An 18,083-nucleotide genomic window follows, 5' to 3' on the forward strand; every position below is an offset into this window, starting at 1 on the left:
GAAGAAGAAAGAAGTAAAATGGTGAATGAGAATGAAAATCTGGTTCTAGCAACCCAAATTATAAAAACACAAAAATTATCCCACAGAAACAAATGTGATATATGTTTCTCTAGTGCTATCTTAGGGACACAGTGGGTTCAACATACTTTTTTGGGATGGCTCAGAACCTAATCACTACATAGAAAGTTGCTTCCATGGAGACACTTTCAAAATACGCAACAATTAACTCAAAACATGCCAGGACTATCTTTATGAAAAGCTTAATGTTTTATCATGTCATTTTCAAAATTTAAAAAAGTAACATTTGGAACACAGCTAATACACTAGAAGAAAAATCACTTGAGCTGCAGCACTGAGAACAAATCATGCAAATCTCTGAATGGCAGAGGCTGCAGCACTACTAGCTAACAGATACTTCTTTCAGGCATGGATAAGTCAGCTGCACCTTATTACTCATCAAAAGGAAGTGATCATTTTCACAATAAAGTAAGGTGTTGGGTTATTTCTCATGACCCAGAGTTCTCTCAAAAGTTACTCACAGCTGAAGAGTAGAGTTCAAACTCCTGCTCCGGAAGGAAAGAATGCCAGCCATCTTCTATCACTTCAAACATGGGCCGGTAAAAGAAAGGGTACATCAGAGTGATGGAGTCCAGAGTGGACAACGCCTGGGGGTAAAAAGGAAATAAAGAAAGGAAAAAAGGAACATACCATAGTTTGAAACACTTTCTAACTGCCAAATTGTTATAGAACAAATATGGTCTAATAATGATGGGCACCCAATATATTTCTCTAACATTGTATTTCACTAGATACAACTATAGCTTATTGAAGCTCATTTCCATGCTTCCAGCATCTAACAAGCTATCTGGCACATAACATACACTCAATTAGCAATGTGCACCCCTATTCTAAGAGAAAAGTGAAATAACTCCTCGACACGATTTAATAAAACCTAATACAATGGTCCAAATATTTCTGGAAATCAGAGAACAAACACATTTTGGTTAGTCAATAAAGCCTTGGCTTAAAATCTGTTATCAACTATATAAACATAGTAAATTATTTAAAATCAAAGTTTGTTACTAACTACAAAAAAGGATGATATAGCTTAGTGGCCACAGAGTCAGACTGGAGTCAGACTGCTGCACGAGAATTCCAGGTCCCAGTGTAATTGTAGTTAAGGAATGCAATCACTCCATGCCTCAGTTTCCTCAGCTGTTTAATGGGGAAAGTAACAGTGCCTAACTCATGGGCTGTTAGAAGGCATTGAGAGAGACAGTGTGTGTGACAGGACTAGAAGAGCACCTGGCACACAATAAGCTCTAAACTAATTTTAGCTTTTTATGCTCCACATATTACACGCTCTACACACGCTCCATCAACGTTCATTTCCTCCCTTCCTACAGTGATATGCCATCTGGTCAACTATCCTCATATCTTTGTGCTACACTGACCCATTCTCAAGCCAGGGTAACAACTCTGTGGTCCCAAAATGAGCCTAAAATCATCTGGAGCCTTGAATTCTGGGTAACACCACCAGGAAAACCTGACTAGGTGAGAGGAACAGACAGATGGAACATCCTCCATCACCTGGCACTCTCATTCTTCTGACAAGGGAGTTATGGAAAGCATTTCTACGGCTGAAAAGAGGACACCAAAATCAACTAGCATAACTCAAACTGCAGTAACTATGGAGACACTCACCTGGGGCAGGGGGAGGATGCCCAACATCATGCTAGTACCCCAAAACTCTCAGAATAAAGCTACCTCCCTCCAAGTCACAGAAGAATCAGGCCCCCAAAAGTATGGGCCCATGACTTATTAAAAAACAGATGGACATGTACTTTAACAAAAACGTGACCATCTGAAGTTATTCTGCTATCTGTCCATAAATCATGAAGCTTTCCCCCAAAGTTCATAAAACAGACAATATGGGGAAGCACAGCTGTATAACCCATCATCCACGTCTGTATTGTCTTTGGCTGCCAGCCACAGCAAACAGAAGCAGAAAGGCCATGTCTAATCTAGGCCAGAGCTGTCAACAGTCAGTACAATCATTATTTTATTTAATTTATTTTTAAGATATTCTTTGCAATTTTTCAGCTTTACTTTTTTCCCCAGTTTTACTGAAAAGACAAATAAAACTGTTTAAGATATTTAAAGTGATGATTTGATATATGTACACACTGTGAAAGGATTCCCCTCATGAAGTTAATTAACATATCCATCACCTCGCATATTTACCTTTTGTTGCTGTTGCTGAGAATTTTTAAGTTCTATTCTCTTAGCAGATTTCAAGTATACAATACAGTGTTATCAACTACAGTCACCATGTTATACCCTAGATCCTTAGACCTTATTCATCTTATAACTGAGAGTTTGTAACTTTTACCAGCCTCTCCCTATTTCCCCCATCCCAAGCCTCTGGCAACCACTTTTCCAGTCTCTCTTTCTATGAATTTGACTTTTGTTTTAGACTCCACATATAAGTGATTCCATGCAGTATTTGTCTGTCTCTGTCTGCCTTATTTTACTTAACATAATGCCCTCCAAGTTCATCCATGTTATTGCAAATGGCAGGATTGCTTCCTTTTTTAATGCTGAATAATATTTCATTATTATTTTCTTTATCCCATCCTCCATCGACAGACACTTAGGTTGTTTCCACACCTGGGCTATTATGAATAATGCTGCAACGGACATAGGAGTACAGATATCTCTGAGATAATGATTTTGTTTCTTTTGAATATACACCCAGAAGTCATATTGCTGGATGATATGGTAGTTCTATTTTTAATTTCTTGAGCAACATCCATACTGTTTTCCATACTGGCTGGTATAACCATGATTTTAAATACAAGTCAGCAACCACTCTGGCGGGCAATAAGCACTCATACTTTGCTGTGTCATGATTACATTTTATGTCACTAGAGATAGGACTTTTCATTTAAACACAGTAATGCTGAAAGAACTGAAACCCTTTCAACTCCAAAAGGCAGTTGAAACTACACAGAAGAAAGCTTCATCAGACTTTCTGCTACAATTTAGAAAACTGGCCATTTGCCAGTTATTCTTCCAATGGAATTCTATTTGTGGCAGCAGAATATATTTGGATATATGGGTTCTTGATAATAAAGAATAGCTCAACTCTGCTATAGAAGAGATTCATTTATTACCCCCAAATTAGCAAGATATATAGAGGCAAGGGGGGAAACTGGACGCCAGGAAAGGGCTAGAAGCCAAGTTCCTACGTGTACTTACTATGCTATAAAAATGGTCAATAGAAGATTCACTTTCTGAGGTCAAATTATGAGAATGACTAATAATTTACAACTTCATTTCAGCCATCAGGACTTCTATATAAACAGTCAGTTTCTAAAGAGCTTTAGGTAATACATATATGGCTAATTAAATAACTGATTAGTGTCAGATCCTAACAAAGGTAAGTAAATGCAATCAGAAAATGGGGTAACGTGCTCTGCCCTATTTCTTCATCACTGTGCTTCAGCATAGGCAACTTCACTAATGCCCACCAACCAGCTATCTTAGAAGTTATAAAAGGAATAAGGAGAAAAATATAGATGAGTCAGTGAAAACTCAACCCCACAACTGAAAACAACATGCTCAACTCTGAAGTGGGCCAGTGGCATTCCCCAGCCCAAATAGCAGGATACACTTCAATTTAACAGGGTAGAAGCCACAGTGCATTACTCACTCATGTTAGCAAATTTGGTCAAATCAACACTACTATGTTACTTGCAAATGACAGATACGTAAAACAAACAGTTCAGCTCATCTCACTTCCTTAAGTAAAATTTAGCAAAAGCAGAAAGAAAAATGTTACATGCCATTTTCTCAGTACCACAACAGTTGTTCCTCTATTTCTCCATTCTGGTTTAAAAATCAAACAAAATCCTAGTTACATATTTTTAAGCCTTTCTGCCCTCTTAATAGTTAAGCCAGTAGCATTTATTTTGGACACAAAGCCCAAATTAGTCACTCAAAGACAGAAAAAAAAAATCAGTGTGCCTCTATAATTATCTAGAAAATACCATAAACATAAAAGTTAATTGCTATAATTTAGTGGCAATGATTTAAAATAAGGCAATTTAAAATCTGAGTATATACCAAAATAGTTGGTTAGAACGGGGAAGAAAATAGTGTGAGCTCTTCAATTTAAATATTAACTTCCCTGAGTAAAATTTCTATTATTTGTAATCTGAACAGATATTCAATACTGTTTATACAAACAGAAAACAAACACACCCCGTCTTAAACAAACCTAACATATGGAAATCCAGATTTACTAAAAACAAACAAAAGACTACAATCATTGGTGATAATTACTTGCTTTATAAAAGAAGTAACTTTTTGTTGTTGTTATATTGGTACCTGAGCTAACATCTGTTGCCAATCACTTTTCTTTTCCCCTTCTTCTCCCGGAAGCCCCCCAGTACATAGCTGTAGATTCTAGTTGCAGGTCCCTCTGGTTGTGCTATGTCGGATGCTGCCTCAGCACGGCCTGATGAGCAGTGCCATGTCCACGCCCAGGATCTGAAGTGGCGAAACCCGGGACCACTGAAGCGGAGCGCACAAACTCAACCACTCAGGCACCAAGCCAGCGCCTAAAGAAGTAACTTTTTAAAAAAGCCTCACCCTATATCTACACACAATGGAATATTACTCCGCCTTAAAAGAGAAGGATATCCTGTCACATGCAACAACACGGATGAAGCTGGAAGAATAAGTAACACTAAAAACTGCTGAGTCAATAAAATCCTATCACATTCCTCTGACAACGAATCAGGGTAAGGTTTTCCTATCAGTCTTCAATATTTGAGCCACAGAACATGACTAAATAAGAGCTACACTGAGTCAGAATATAAGGTTCTCTTTTATCACTATTTATTTTCATCAGATTTTGTTTCCAAAATACTTACCTCAATGGAACTGGCTATATTCAAACATTCCTCCATTCCAGGGATATCCAGCTGAATAATTCGAAAATCTTTACATTTTATGATGATGGTACCCAGTGGTCCCACAAATCTGTAAAAAATTACAAAGTATGCTTAAGAACATGTACATTCCTAACTCTATGATTGTTTCATTGAAAAGAGAATGTAATTATAATGACCATCTATATTCAACTTTCTTCTCCCCAGTTCATCTAATTAATGAAGAGTCAAGCCTGCATCACTGAAATGTAAGCCATAAATTATTTAAAATATATGTATTTAAAAATGTTTCAAATACATAAAGTAATTCAATCTATACGCCAATTCATTTAATGGAGATTATTTGGGGCTTTACTTCAAAGAATAGTGAAAAAAAGATCTGTAATTAATGTGTTAAGTGTTTGTGCAGAGATTTCTGAAGCACAGGAAAACAGGTCATTTCAGATTTTATTTACTTCCAAGCTTGCAGCAGTTGATTTTAAATATAAGTACCTCTTTTTCAGTCTTTAAAAACTATTAACTTGCAATATCTATTCTAAATCAAGGAAAACTTCAGAGTAAATGCCACAACTTATCATAAATTTTGTATCAGTAAGTTTTATACAAATTTAATTTTACCTTAGTTGGGATTTTTGTCTTCCTTTTATTGCTATTGTCTGTACTTGCTGATAGCTCCAATTTTTCTTCTGCTTTGCCACTGATTGCCCCCAATTCTTTTCCATTAATATTTCAGAGCATTCTCTAAACTAGGAATTCTTAGATTGATCAAAAGCTGGTCATTTTACTTACACTTTTCCCAGTTTAGAAAGACAACTCCTACAGCTACTCTTCCTGAGTTTCCCCTCAATTGTAAGCACCCCATGCTTCACGTCACTGCACTGTTAATTTGGAAAGCAAACCTTATCAACATGGGTCAAATCCTAGTAAAGAAAGTTCCACCAGACATCCACAGATGATCAACACGGTGGAATGACTCTTATAAAATGTATTTTGAAAAATCATACTCTTGCACTTCAACTTCTGGCAAAGGCAGAATAACAGGGACTAGATTTACCCTTCCACCTGAAAGAACCAAAATAACTGGACAAAATACAAGGAAGTAGTTTCAACACACTGGACACAAGGCAAAGAAGAACAGGGATCCCTGGGAGATGGGAAACAAGGTGAGTCTTACGATTGCCCCAGTTTGCTGTTTTGAGAGTTTCTAGGCTATAGTTCAGGGAAAGGGAACCTGGGTGGGGCTGATAGTCTGAGGAGCCCATCTACACTAGAAAAGAAGGCAGGCCTCAAATTAGTGACTTCAGATTCCACTACACTAGAAAAAGAAGAGAGCAAATTAAATCAAAAGCAGAAGAAATTAAATAATAAAGATCAAGGCAAAAATCAAAGAAACAGAAAAGATAAAATTATAGAGAAAAACAATAAAAGCAAAAATGATTGCTTGAAAAGATCAATAAAAGTGACAAACCTCTAGCCAGACTGATCAGGAAAAAGAAAAATAAAGTCAGTCACAATTTACCAATATAAGGAATGAAAGAGGTTGCAATCATTACAGATGCTACAGTAATTAAAAAGATAACAAGGGAAGATTAGGAACAATTTTATGCCAATAAATTCAACAAGGTAAATGATAGGGACAAATTCCTCAGAAGACACAAACTATTAAAGACCATTCATGAAGAAACAACCTGATCCGTTCTGTAGCTATTAAATAAACTGAAATTTTATTAAAATCTTCCCCACAAAGAAAACTCTAGGTCTGGGGGACTTCACTGATGATTTCTATAAAATACTTAAGGAAAAAATACTATCAATTCAAAGACAAATTCTTCCAGATAATTGAAGAAGAGGCAATTACTTCTCAACTCATTCCATGAGGCCAGCCTTACCCTAATACAAAAACCAGACAAAGACATTACAAGAAAACTGCAGACCAATATCCCTCATGAACATAGATACAAAATATCTAAACAAAATATTAGCAAATGAAATCCAACAATATACAAAAAGCATAATACATCATCAGCAATTGGAGTTTATCCCAGGAACTCTAGGTTGGTTTAATATTTAAAAATCAAAGTAATTTCCATATTGACAAACTAAAAAAGGAAAACTATATGGTCATTTCAACAGATACAGAAAGAGCATTTGACAAAATCCAACATCTATGCCTCATTTTAAAACAAAACAAAAAAACCCAACTCTCAGCAAACTATGAACAGAAGGGAACTTCCTCAACCAATAAGAGCCATTTACAAAAAAACTCTACCACTAATAGCATACTTAATAGTGAAAGACTGAATGCTTTCTCACTAAGATCAGGAATAATGCAAGGATGTTCACTCTCACCACTTCCATTCAACAGTGTACTGACAGTTACAGCCAGTGCAATACGGCAAGAAAAAGAAATAAATGGCATACAGATTGAGATGGAAAAAATAAAACTGTCTTTAGTTACAGATGACATGATTTTCTATTTAGAGAAGCCAATGAAAACTACAAAAAAGCTATTAGATTTAATAAGTGAGTTTAGTAAAGCTTCAGGATACAAGGTCAGTATACAAAAATCAATAGTATTTCTCATACTATTGCAATGATGTTTAAAGTACCAAGGATTTTGTTTTCATTCAGGTATGGTGAAGCCAACATATCAGGAGATGACTGTCATTGAAAAGATGGTTTGTTACTCATATTTCCCAAAGTGGGGGGGGGGGGGGGGGAGGGACACCATGCCATGCAGGGCCACATGAGGAAGCATGAGGGTCAGTCAGGAGGCAGAAGGAGAAAGGGGAAAGCATGGGCCAGAACCTTAATTGTGATGTTTCAAGGAGGGCAATGGGCAAGGCAGGGCAGGAAGCTTAGGACTTGATAGCCTGAATAATTTTCTTGGGCTTTGGGCTAAATAGTGGTCCCTAGTTGTCTAGTACCTGGCCCCAGGGTGATTTAGGGCAGAGGAATAGTAGTCCTGATTGCAGAAGCCTGGTAAAAGGAGGCAGATAAGGGGTATGAACTCAGGACTGGTTGTTTTGCTTATCAAAGGTGTGCCTACAGGCAAGTTATTTGCTATCCCTCGGAATTAGCTAACCCTGAGAGGGGTACTCCCTCACCAAGTCTGCAAGGCCCTAAGATGTCAATGTATCATAAAACATAGACAGTAAAAAACATGATTAATACAACGATTAATAATACATGATTAAAACATGGTTAATGGGCAACTGAAAACTGAAATTAAAAAATACCACTTGCAATAGCATCAAAAAGTATGAAACCCAGGGCCAGCCTCATGGCGCAATGATTAAGTTCACATGTTCCACTTCAGTGGCCCAGTGTTCACAGGTTCAGATCCTGGGCACAGACCCACACACCATTCATCAAGCCATGCTGTGGCAGCATCCCACATATAAAATAGAGGAAGACTGGCACAGATGTTGGCTCAGGGCCAGTCTTCCTCACTAAAAAAAAATATGAAACACATAGGGGAAAATCTGACAAAAGATGTGAAAGGCCTATAACTAAAAACTGTAACACATTGCTGAAAGAAATTAAAGACCTAAATAAAATAAACAGAGAAATATACTTTGTTCATGGGTCAGAAGACTCAATATTAAGATATTAGATGTCAATTCTCACCAAATTCATTTATCAATAGATTCAATACAATTTCAATCAAAATCACAGAGGCTTTTTTTTTTTTTAGAAATTGACAAGCTGATTCTGAAATTCATATGGAAATGCAAATAACTTCAAATAGCCAAAACAACTTTGAATAAGAACAAAGTTGGATAACTAACACTACATAATTTCAGGACTTGATATAAAGGTACTGTAATTAAGACTGTGGTAATGGCATCAGGGTAAACAAGTAAATCAATGGAACAGAAAAGAGAGTCTAGAAATAGATCCACTTATACATGGACAAAAGTACAAAGACAATTCATTGAAGAAAGGACAGACTTTTCAAAAAATGGCTGTATATCTATATGCCAAAATAAAAAAAAAAAAAAGAATTTGGATCTGCACCATGAATCATATATAAAATCAACTCAAAATGGATCATACACCTAAATATAAAAACTAAAACTATAAAACTTCTAGACAAAAACATGGAAGAAAACCTTTGTGACATTTGGTTAGGCAAAGACTTCTTATATAGGAAATCACAACTCCAATCTATAAAATAACTTATAAATTGGACTTCTTCAAAATTTAAAATGTTTGCTCTTTGAAAGACACTGTTAAGGAGAATGAAAAGACAGCTCATCAACTAAGAGAAAATATTTGCAAACCTTCTATCTGATAAAGGACTTATACCTAGAATATATTTTTTTAAAAAAAGAATAACTCCCAAAACTCAATAAGGGAAAGGATCTGGGAAGATAGTGGAGTAGGAAGCACCAGGAATTTGTTTCTCCACTTAGACAGCAATTGCACTGGCAAAATCTGTTTGATGTAACTATTTTGGAATTCCAGAGTCTATTAAAGGCTTGCAACTTCCAGGGGAAGACTTGGATGTCAAATTGCAGTTAATTTTGGATAAATTCATCTCTTAGCAAAATAGCAGCTACCCATCCCCCACCCATAGCCATGGGGCTGACAGCTGTGCACGTTCCTGGAGTAGCTTGCACACAGCTTGTAGAGCCAGGGTGGGAAAAAGGACCCTGTCTTCCACATATCAGGGATCTGTGCTCTGATCACTGATTGCTGCTTCTGATCACAGAGGTGCAGCCGAAGGTGAGCAGCCACTGCTGTTGCACCTCCCTCCATTGTTGCAAGTCCCTCCCCAGCAAGTGACTTCTAGGGATTTTAAAGGGCTAGCTCCCTTCCCCTCACTTCAGTTTCACTTTTCCCTTTCGGAAGCCAAACATTAAAGACTAGGACATTCAAAACAACTGCATATATGGAGAAAATTAAGAAGTGACTGTGCATGTCCAGGGACAGGCTCAGAAAAGACGTAAGAAGACCTTAAATTTATACCTCAGGCTGATTTTTGGCAGAGACAGCCTACAACAATAAAAAATAAAAACCGAAAAAATAACAAAAAAAATCATACCCCATGGAAGGGGAAGAATGTGATTTCCAGAGTTAGCACATTATTAGATCCAAATGTCCAATGTTCAACAAAAAAAATCATAAGGCATACAAATAAACAGGAAAGTATGGCCCATTCAAAGGGAAAAAAATAAATCAACAGAAACTGTCCCTGAAAAAGACCTGATAACAGATATACTAGACAAAGACTTCAAAACAATGATCTTAAAGATGCTCAAAGAACTGAAAGAAAGCATGAAGAATGTCAAGAACATGATGTGAACAAAATGAAAATATCAATACAGACATTAAAAACCTTAAAAAAACAAAAACAAAAAGAAATTCTGTGGCCGAAATGTACAAGAGGCGAAATGAAAAATTCACTAGAGGAATTCAAAGGCAGATCTGAGCAGGCAGAAGAAAGAATCAGCAAACTTGAAGATAGGACAATGAGTCTGAGGAACAGAAAGAAAAAAGATTAAGAAAAGTGAATGGAGCCTAAAAGGCCTGTGGGATACCAACAAGCTGACCAGCATACACATCATGGGAGTTCCAGAAAGAGAAGAGAGTGAAAAGGGCAGAGAGAATATTTGAAGAATTAAATGAATAGCTGAAAATTTCCCCAATTTGATGAAAGACACGAATACATACATTCAAGAAGCTTAACGAACTCCAAGAGACCCACCCAAAGACACATGATAATCAAACTTTCAAAAGACAAAGAGAGATTCTTAAAAGCAGCAAGAGAGAAGTGAACTGTCACATACAAGGGATCCACAATAAGATAATAAGCAGATTTCTCATCAGAAACTTTGGAGGCCAGAAGACAGTGAGCTGATACATTCAAAGTGCTAAAAGAAAAAATTGTCAACTAAGAATCCAGCAAAACTATATCTGGTAAAACTGTCCTTCAAAAGTGAAGGAGAATTAAGGCTTTCCTAGATAAGCAAAAGCTGAGGGAGTTTGTGACCACTAGACTGGCTCTGCAAGAGATGTTCAAGGGATCTCTGCAAGGTGGAAGGAAAGACAGCAGACAGCAACTCAAAGCTGTATGCAGAAATAAAGAACTCAATAAAGATAAACACATAGGCAATTATAAAAGCCAGTATTATTATAACAAGGGTTTGTAACTGCACTTTTTGTTTTCTACGTGATTTAACAGACTAATACATTTAAAGAAAAAAACAATTGTTAGTGTAAAAGCTAATATTACTGTATACTATATTACTGTAACTTGGTTTGTAACTCTAAATTTTGTTTTCTACATAATTTAAGAGACTAATGCATTTACAAGAATTATTGGATTATGTTTTGGGGCATAAAATGTATAAAGATGTAATTTTGTGACATCAACAATGGAAAGGGGTGGGGATGGGCAGCAAAGGAGAAGAGCTTCTATATGTTATTGAACTTAAGCTGGTATAAATTCAAATTAGAGTGTTATAACTTTAGGATGTTAAATGTAATCCCTGTTGTAACCACAAAAAAAATAGCTATAGAATATACACAAAAGAAAATGAGAAATTAATTTAAAGAGGAAATGAGAGACAAAAAAGCTTTAAGGAAAAAAAAAGCATACAGAAAACAAACAGCACAATGACAGAAGTAAATCCCTCCTTAGCAATAACTGCTTTAAATGTAAATGGATTAAATTCTCCAATCAAAAGACAGAAACTGGCAGGATGGATAAAAACACATTATCCAACTATATGCTCTTTAACAAGAGACTCACTTCAGATCCAAAGACACAAACAGGTTGAAAATGAAAAGGATAAAAAAGATATTCCAGGCAAGTAGTAACAAAAGGACAGCAGGAACAGCTAAACTAATATCAGACAAAATAGACTGCAAATCAAAAATGGTTACAAGAGACAAAGAAGGACCGTATCTATTAATAAAAGGTTCAACACAGCAAGAAGATATAACAATTATAAACATTTACACACCTAATGACAGACAATCAAAATATATGAAGCAAAAACTGACAGAATTGAGGGGAGAAATAGACAGTTCCACAATAATAGTTGGTGACTTTAATACCTCGCTCACAATAATGGATAGAACAACCAGACAGAAGTAAGGAAACAGAAGACATAACACAATGAACCAACTAGATCTAACAGACATCTACACGCTATCCAACAACAGAATACACATTCTTCTCAAGTGCACATAAGACATTTTCCGGGATAGACTATATGTTAGGCCACAAATCAAATCTCAAAAGATTTACAAAGATAGATATCATACAAAGTATCTTCTCTGACCACAATGGGATAAAGTTAGAAATAAGTAACAAAAGGAAAACTGGAAAATGCACAAAATTGTGAAAGACAACACACTTTTAAACCACCAAAGGATCAAAGAAGAAATCACACAGGAAATTAGAAAATACTTAGAGACAAATGAAAATGAGAATGTAACACAACAAAACCTATGGGATACAGCAAAATCAGTCAAGGATGGCTTGTTAGATGATAGTATGAGGAAAACTGGCTTGCTACACGGACAAAAGCAAAATTTGATTCCTATCACACTTGAAACAAAGGTAGAATCCAAACAAAGACCTAAAAATAAGGGGTAAAACTATAAAGCTAAGATGGAAGAAACTGTAGGAGAACAGCCTAGTGATCTTGGGATAAGGAAGGACTTCTTAACCAAGACTTAAAAAGCACAAACCATAAAGTAAAAGACGAATCTTGCATTAAAATTAAGGACTTCTGTTCAACAAAGAGCACCACAGAAAAGTTAACAAATGGGTGAGAGACTAGCAGAAGATATTTGCAATGTCTAAGTGAAGAATTGATCCCTAGAGAGTATACAGGGAACTGGTGCAAATCCACACAAGAAACACAACCACCCAAATTTAAAAAGTGGGCCAAGGCGGGGCTGGCCCCATGGCTGAGTGGTTAAGTTCACGCGCTCCGCTGCAGGCGGCCCAGTGCTTCGTTGGTTCGAGTCCTGGGTGTGGACATGGCACTGCTCATCAGGCCACGCTGAGGTGGCGTCCCACATGCCACAACTAGAAGGACCTGCAACGAAGACTATACAACTATGTACCAGGGGGCTTTGGGGAGAAAAAGGAAAAAAATAAAACCTTTAAAAAAAAAAAATAAAACCTTTAAAAAAAAAAAGAAAAGTGGGTCAAGGAAATTCACAGGCAATTGACAGAAAGGAAAAAAATTTTAAACTGAATTGCTAAGAAGTATATAAAGAGATATTTAAACTCAACAGTAATTAGAGAAATACAAAATGAAACAATAAAACAAAGAGATACTATTTCACAATCATCAGACTGGCAAAAATTAGAAAGACAATAATACCAAATATTGGTAAGAATGGTGGAAAAATATGCTTTCTAGCTCAATCCCATCCTAGGCACAATCTCAGAGAAGCATTTAGACAAGATTATAATGGGACCCGAATGAGTTCATTTATCAGAGATGTTTGTAACAGCAGGGAGCTGGAGGTATCTAAAGGGTCAGATAAGTAAAATGTTGCAGACACTTTGGAATTCTACCCTGCAGTGAAAAGCAGTGAAACGGATGTACATTCAGCGATATGAAGAGATCTTGAAAAAGAGTACTGAGTTAAAATGTTGAGAAACAGAACAAGATCTACAACATAATCCTACTCAGGTAAATTAAACTCACACATGCCTGTGTGCAAACACCTAAACACAACAGTGACATATACTTTACAGGGATATATCCAAGGACAAATAGCAACATTTAACACAGCGGCCTGAAGGAATTGAGGATGAGGTGGAAAATGGGAGTGAAAATTAGGGCTGAAAAAGAATAAAATAAAAAACCAAGAAAACCTTGTAAGGAATCAAACATGAAAATGATGAGTCATCCACTGAATAGGATTAACTCAACTTTCTACCTCTGGAGTCCATAAAAAGAAAAAAAAAAGTATAACTATAAAACTTGTGTACAACCTTGTCTGCTGAAAGGATCAAATTATGTATGCAGTGTATTGTATAAGCTAGTAAAGCATTACTCAAATATAAGTTACAACTAGACATGAGACGGGTGGTCTTCCTCTTACGGTGAAGTAGCTTGCCCAAGGGCATTTATCTAATAAGAGGCAGAACTGAAGGAGTCATCCTTAACACTGCTCTTGCTCCCACACGCCATCGACAACTCACCAGCAAGGCGGAGCAGCTCAACCTTCAAAATAGGTCCCACATCTGACTGCCTCTCACCACACTACTACTGCTTCCACTCTAGTCACCATCACCTGTACCTGAACTACTCAACAGCCTCCCAACCCCGCCTCTGCTCCTTCCACTCTTGCCCCTCTACAATCCATCTTCTGCCAGCGGCCAGAATCACCTTCTAAAAAGTCTATCAGACACTACTTCCTTGGTTTCAACTCTCCAAGGGCTTCCCATGAAAACCATCACAATGGCATATAAAGCCCTACAAGATCTGGCCCCTGCTTACACCTCCAACCAGTTTCTGCCATCCCCCTAGCCCCTACCCCTCGCCCACTGGCATCTCTGTTCTTCTTCAGGCATGTTCCTGTCTCAGGTCTTTGCATTCACTGTTTCCTCTGGCTCTTTTCTCCAATATTCACGTTGCTAGCTTCCTCCCTTCATCTGGATGTCATTCATTCAAATGTCACTTGTCTTCTCTGAAATTCTTTGTAAATACACTGCCTCCTGACATTCTCTAGCCTCCCATCTTCCTCTATTATCCTTCCTGACACTTATTATCTGACATTGTTACATATTTGTTGATTTATCTGAATGTTCATCTCCTCCACTAGTACATAAGCTCCTAGTCTGTCTTAGTCACCATTGCATTTGCAGAGACAAGACAGTGCTCAGCACGTAGAAGACACACAGAAGCAAATATCTCTTGAAAGCAACAATTAAACTCTGATCTGACCACCTAGCTTATGCTCTTTCCATTACACCATGCTGCTTCCCAGGAAAAAGGTAAACATGCATAGAGTTTGTTACTTCCCCCCAACAGATTAAAAGGTCCATGCCTTATATACTCCTTTAAGCCCTACCAGGCCCAGCATGTAGTGAATGCTAGGGAAATATGATGAAATGAAACAGTGAAAAGCAACCATAAAAAGAGGTAAATAAGAAAGAACAGAGAGTTGATGGCAGGCGGAAACCTAATTTGTATTCTATGGCCCCAATGACCATTCAGCGGTCAATTCTTCGTTTATTTCCGATGGGCCTATCCACCCAAGCCACAGTTAGGAGTTTTGAAGGAGATAAAAATTAACCAAATGCGAGTCCTGGCTTCAAGGAGCTAACACATATGCAACCATCAAAATACAAATTTTAATATACACCTATGAAAGAGGTGTAATTAAAGAGCTGGAGGGTTTCAATGTGAGGGAAATTACTTCTAGTTGTGGGATTAATAGAAGAATGTGTCATAGAGGTGGCAGCTGAAGTGGTTAAACTGAATATTGATAGATGAGCAACAGCTGGATAATAACCTATACACTCCTGAAAGACAAGAACTATATTTTATTCATTTTGCTGTCCTTGATGCCTCACAAAATGTCTGGACCATAACGATATTCAATAAATGTTTAACAAAGTTGGGAGGAGCAAGGCATTCCAGGCAGAAGGAAGAACGTCAGTAAAACACAGACACGAGAGAATGCACGATATGGATGAGCCAAAATAAAGAGTGAGGGCTGGCTAGTGAAAAGGGTTCATGAAAATGAATGGCAAGAACTAAGGTGGGAAAAGTAGATTAGGGCCAAAACATGGCACACCATGAATGACACACTAAGGGGTTTAAGACTTTATTATGCAGGCAGGGAGAGCCCACTGACAACTTTCACAAAGGAGAAGGAGATCTGAAGAAGACCGTAGCAGGAGCCCGCTGCTTGAAAAACAAAAAAACTCTCACCACTTCACCCTTACTTCAATTCTACCATTAGAAATTACTTTCTTTTAAGGCATAATCTCTCTAGGAACCTTCTAAATTTCAAATTCTCCTGAGATAATACAAAAGCTGTCGTCATTCATGTATACTTTAGTATAAATCATATAATCTATTTACCTTCTGGCTAGACTAAGCACCCAGAGCCATTGGGAGAACGGCAATTTTGACGGAAGACGGAAGTATAACTTTTTGACTGAGACACTACCTTGGAAAGACAGAGCTGGGGTGCAGGAAAAAAAAGAATACCTTTGCATAAGACACCCAACTCTGTTCTTTCCAAAAGCAGAACTGAGTAAAGATAAATACATAAAAGACATTACAATCTCCAATAACGAAAACTATTAAATTGATGATCCAGAAAGTAAGAAATAAGGAGAAATATGATAAACTGAACAATTGGGGGGGGGGGCGGCTTTGTGGAATTTAGACACTACATCCTCAGTTCTTTGAGTTTTCCTCAAAAGTGGCAAGGAAAGACTTTAAATCACATTCAATCACAACTTCATCAACTGTGATACACGATTAATAATAGTCAAGGAATGTGATGGTGCAAGGAGAAGAAATTTTAAAAGAAAAGATTAAAAATCCACCCAAATGGTGTAGGTACCAAAAACGATAATCAGGATGACAATAAACATGTGATAAGCCTGGGAATTCCACCGAGATCTAATGGAACCCAGGGATCTCATTTGGATGGTTTCCTGCTTTCTAAACCTCAAATCCGCAATCCAGGCCGCCGAGGGCTCATTTTGCGGGCTGCAGGGGCGCTGGGGCGCGTTTCCTCAGACGACCACCTAAGGACCCCAGGTTCCCCGCCCAAGAGCCGGTGGGACGGGCACTCACCGCTTGTCGATGGCGTCGATGTTTGAATGGAGGAGCCACAGCTCCTCCGTGTTGTCCTGCCGGGAGGACAGGATCAGGTGGTGGCCAGTCAGACACAAGGTCCCCTCGACGGCCGGGTAGAAAGGCCGGTGCAGCACCACATTGTCCACCCGCGGGGTCCTAATCAGCTCCGCAAACTCCATGTTCCCCAGCAGCCGAAGCCACGGGACGGCCGGGTCCCGGAGGAGCGAGGCGGCTACAGCGCCGCAGGGCTGAGGAGGAGAGTGACCCGGCGCTGGGCAGGCCCGAGGGGCGGGGAGGCCGGGCCCCGCCCCAGGCTGGAGTGGGCGCGGCGAGGCCTGCGGCCACGGTCACTGGCCGCGGGAAGCCGGGCTGGGGCTGGGCCAGGCCGGGGCGTTTCTCCGCACGCCCCGCTCCCCCTAGGCCCAGGGCTCGGCCAGAGAGAACACCCCGCGACAGGCCCGGCAGCCGCCGCCGCCCCCTGGGGCCCCGGCCTCGGTGGGCAGGCTAGGGGGGAGAAGGAGCAGGCCGCCTTAGGGCCAGTTTCCGAGTCCGAGCTGCTAGGGACTCCTGGCGGAAGAAGCTGCTCGCAGCCGGAGCCTAGGGCAACTCCGGGCGGAAGCGGCGGAGTTCGGAACTCGGAAGACGGGGAAGTCGGAGCCGGAAGTCCGTCTCCGCCTAGGTCCGGTGAGAACGCTTCCGGAAACGCCGCTAGAATCGAAGAGTTGGGTTCCTACTGGGAAAAAGCTCTTCTTTGCCTGCGCGCCCACCGCCGCAGGTCACCCCCTCCAAACACCATTTCGTGTCACAAGAGGCCAGGGAGGATGGGACGAGGACAAGAGGTCCCTGACCTGTCTTCCTCTGCTTGAGGAGGAGTCCCTCCAACGGCTCTTCCGAGGGCGGGGCTGCCGTAAATTGTAGCCATTTTCACCCATTCGCGGTGAAGAGATGGCGCAAGCGGGATCGAATAAGTGATTGTGACTCCAGGGCCGCCAGGTTGAGGGGGTCACAGGCCGGGTGCCGCCGCCGGGGCGGTGACCGTGACCAGGAGAGGGGACATATCCAACCCCTGAGAGAGGCACCTGGGTGGATACAGACGGTGCACAGAAGAGGAGGTGGGGAAGATCCAGGGAGTGGCGGACGCGGTTCACCTGGAGCAGAGCCCGGACTTCACTCCAGGTCCAGGAAACCCAAGACACGGGGGTGCCGGTCCCCACCGCTCAGCCTCCTCGTTAAAGACAATCCAACTGGACTACCTAGACACCTAGGTTATGCCAGAAATTTGCTCAAATAATTGCTCCTCGCTTGGTGCCTTCCTCCCCTTTTA

The 18,083-nt window shown here is 39.5% G+C and overlaps 1 protein-coding gene across 2 annotated transcripts in view; it reads right to left on the minus strand.

The window, feature by feature from the left end:
• Positions 1–17,334, minus strand: part of MTMR9 (myotubularin related protein 9) — a 58,792-nt gene extending 41,458 nt beyond the window's left edge. Inside the window, exons 1-3 of one of the 2 annotated variants that reach the window (XM_070505100.1) lie at positions 16,757–17,334; positions 4,941–5,049; positions 540–665 (exon numbers count right to left, since the gene is read on the minus strand). In XM_070505100.1, coding sequence (XP_070361201.1) covers positions 540–665; positions 4,941–5,049; positions 16,757–16,938 — 417 coding nt within the window. In that variant the 5' untranslated portion in view covers positions 16,939–17,334. Of the gene's footprint in view, positions 1–539; positions 666–4,392; positions 4,546–4,940; positions 5,050–16,756 lie in introns of those variants that run through there. The other variant, XM_070505101.1, reaches the window with a different exon arrangement.
• Between the last annotated feature and the right edge of the window lie 749 nt (positions 17,335–18,083).

Source organism: Equus asinus, chromosome 3, assembly GCF_041296235.1.
Source record: "Equus asinus isolate D_3611 breed Donkey chromosome 3, EquAss-T2T_v2, whole genome shotgun sequence".
NCBI classification, from domain to species: domain Eukaryota; kingdom Metazoa; phylum Chordata; class Mammalia; order Perissodactyla; family Equidae; genus Equus; species Equus asinus.